At 40.2% G+C, this 2,876-nt stretch overlaps 1 protein-coding gene across 1 annotated transcript in view; it reads right to left on the reverse strand.

Annotated features, from left to right (window-relative positions):
- Positions 1 to 1,783: 1,783 nt before the first annotated feature.
- The window catches only part of LOC112548049, a 37,495-nt gene continuing 36,402 nt past the window's right edge, over positions 1,784 to 2,876 (reverse strand). The window contains exon 3 of the mRNA XM_025192127.1: positions 1,784 to 1,993. Coding sequence (XP_025047912.1) covers positions 1,784 to 1,993 — 210 coding nt within the window. The remainder of the gene's footprint in view (positions 1,994 to 2,876) is intronic.

The raw sequence follows: 2,876 nt of genomic DNA on the forward strand, positions 1-2,876 counted from the left end.
TTATGCTCCATCTCTTTCCACCTGAAGGAAGGTTCTTGCAGAAGCTGCTAAGCTGGGCTGAGAATCGGGTAGATCTACCTGGGGCCTCCCTCACATATACCATGCATTTCTGCTGTATTGGGTATTTTTTTCCCCCATGTGTAGTTTTCCTTCTTTAGAAATGATGATCAGTTCACCCACCATGTTGCTTTGACCCTTCCCTTCTAGGAGTTGCATATCCCATCAAATGTTTTGGTGTAAAACAAGGGCCTTGAAGACTGATGGAGATCAGGTACTAGTCTGGTCTCAGTCATGAGCTCCCCATATCTTGTCATCCTTGTGACAGCGAACCTTAATGCTAGAGAGAATAAAAGACCAAAACCTCAGATGAAAACCAGATAGGATCTGCAATCTGGGACTTCCTCAATAAGAGAAACACAAAACGCAAGACAGCATCTGTCAGCAAAAACGTATATTATATTACTGATGATTTTTAAATCATTCCTTAATGCCTTAGGATGGTTAGGCATAGGGTGTATAGATATTTAAATCTCCCAGAATATATTTTGATCACCCAAATCTTGGACTAGCTGTGAAAATAGCTTCAAAGATAAAAGAATTCAGAAGTAGAATATAAAGATAAAGAGTTTGTACTTGCAAATATGTATCCCCATATACTTTGTTCAGTACAAGACTAGAGCAACTAATGCCCCGAGTTAGACATTTGATCTAATCCAGCCTGTTCTTTCAGTGCCTCCATCTTCCTTGAAACTTTTGTAGCATGTCTTTTAATGATTTGTTCATTAGCACAGCAGTAATCATGAAAATAGGTCACAGCCCTTTTGGAGTTAAGCTGTTACGTCCCTACAGAGAACAACACTTAAATATCAATAGTGTAACCGGGAAAACTCGGCAGTTATTTCCCTGTTTTCTGCAGCTCAATGAGGAGTTGTTCAATGCAGACCCCATTGCACTCCAGATGAATGGTGGCGATTGTGAGAAAATGATCTCCTATTAATGCAAGATGTCACACTGGGAACAAAGACTAGTTTTTACCATGATGTGATGAGCTCACTCTAATCCCCAATTTGGGAGACTTTGATGCTTGTCCAAGTGCCAGCTTTTGCATATATGACATACCAGGGAAAACTTTATAAAATGTTCAACAGAGCATTAAATATTGATTCATGGCCTCTGAATCCCAAGGTCATATTGGGCAAGATGTCATAATTACCCGCTTTTGCATGCTATTTCCCTGTGTAACTCCACACCATACTGACAATGCAGGATTTAATGGAGCTAGGACAATCCTACAAGTTTACTTCCAGTAAAAATGTTCCAATTTTTTAAATTGCAAAATGGTTTCAGTATTTGCCTGTATAAAAAGACGCGCACACACACACACACACACACACACACAAAGTTTGCTTCCAGATCTTCCATTCCACAAAACCTTTTGTCTTCCTCCTGCTGTGTTCTCAGGGGGTCCTGGCATGAAACATGGTGAAGTTATGAAGCATTGTTCCCCTGTTTACATCTGAGTAGCAGTGGGAAAGACTAGAATGTATTGATCATTCTGGGGTTTTTATTTGGCATGGGCTCTGCAATAATAGAATTCATTTAGGTTCATCTGATATATGAATCTAACCAAAACATGAGAATAAAATAGTCTCCCTGACATTTTCAAATTAAAATATGAAACCATTAGCATCCTCCAAATAGAAAAATACTAAAAAACAGCTTTTGTAGTTAACATTTCTTGCATAATTTTTTTCCATGAAAGTGAAGTAAATACCAGTTCAACTTAGTGGTTATCAAACTTAATGGTGGCAGGAAAAGGTACATTTTCTGTAGGTGACCCAGCTTGTCCTCTGTTAGGCAGGAGAGAGTGCCAATTCCAGGAGTCTTCTTTCAGAACACTCTGGGACAGATCCAAAATGCTCTGAGAATTGTGGGATTGTGCTTTAGACAGTCTGAATGCCTCACCCTCTTTGTGTGCAGATCCATTAAATGCCTGTATTATTTAATGGGAAGAGAAGAGCCATGGGAATATAGGTCTCCCATACCCAGAACCCAGACCATAAACCTTCATTACAGATTTAAAATGACATCTCATGACAGCAAACTGGAATCCAGCACAGCGTGTGGAGCACTGGGTAATGAACAGGTGCTCCCTGTGCAAAACATTAATAAGCAGGCAGCTAATTTCTGCACTAGCTTATTATCTTTGAGCAATCTTGAGCTGCTGTATCTAGCAGTGTGTGTTACAGTAGTTCATTCCAAGCCAGAGCTCTTAGCCACATGAACATCCGGTTACCATTGTTGTTGGAAGATCTAGGAAAAGCACAAGTACTAACAGGGCCTTCTAAATTTCAGACTCTGGTAACTCAGGGCAAGCACAATTCCTCAGCTGCATGATTTGATAGTATTTTGCCATTATTTCAGGCAGGGAGCAGAACTGCCCGGGCATGCCTCTGATTTCAGGTCGCTTTCCCCACACCACCAGCACTGTCTCTCTTTTAATACCACTACTACTCAAACGCTCTTTCTAGTGCCCTCTTCTAAGTGCAAAATAGAAGAAGCGAGATGATAAAGCCTTCTTGTCCCCCATTTGAGATAGGGCAGTTAGTTGAACACTAGCCTGATATTTAGGATTCCTTTTCAGGAGAAATATCTGGAACTACTATAGTTCAAACACAGGCAATGTTATGAGCAGTGGTATCAGAAGATGATGTATCTAAAAGAAATAGCATAGATACCTGGTGCTGGTTTTATCCACAAGAGGATCGATAAGAACTTTAGGGCTATCAGTCTCAAGAGAATAGAAAGCAAACTGTAAAGGGCAGAGAGATAAACTGTTCAGGGGAGATTAATTTAGAAAGCATAATAGAGCAGGA

The sequence above is a fragment of the Alligator sinensis genome, unplaced genomic scaffold (genome assembly GCF_000455745.1).
Source record: "Alligator sinensis unplaced genomic scaffold, ASM45574v1 scaffold1091_1, whole genome shotgun sequence".
In the NCBI taxonomy this organism is placed as follows: Eukaryota; Metazoa; Chordata; order Crocodylia; family Alligatoridae; genus Alligator; species Alligator sinensis.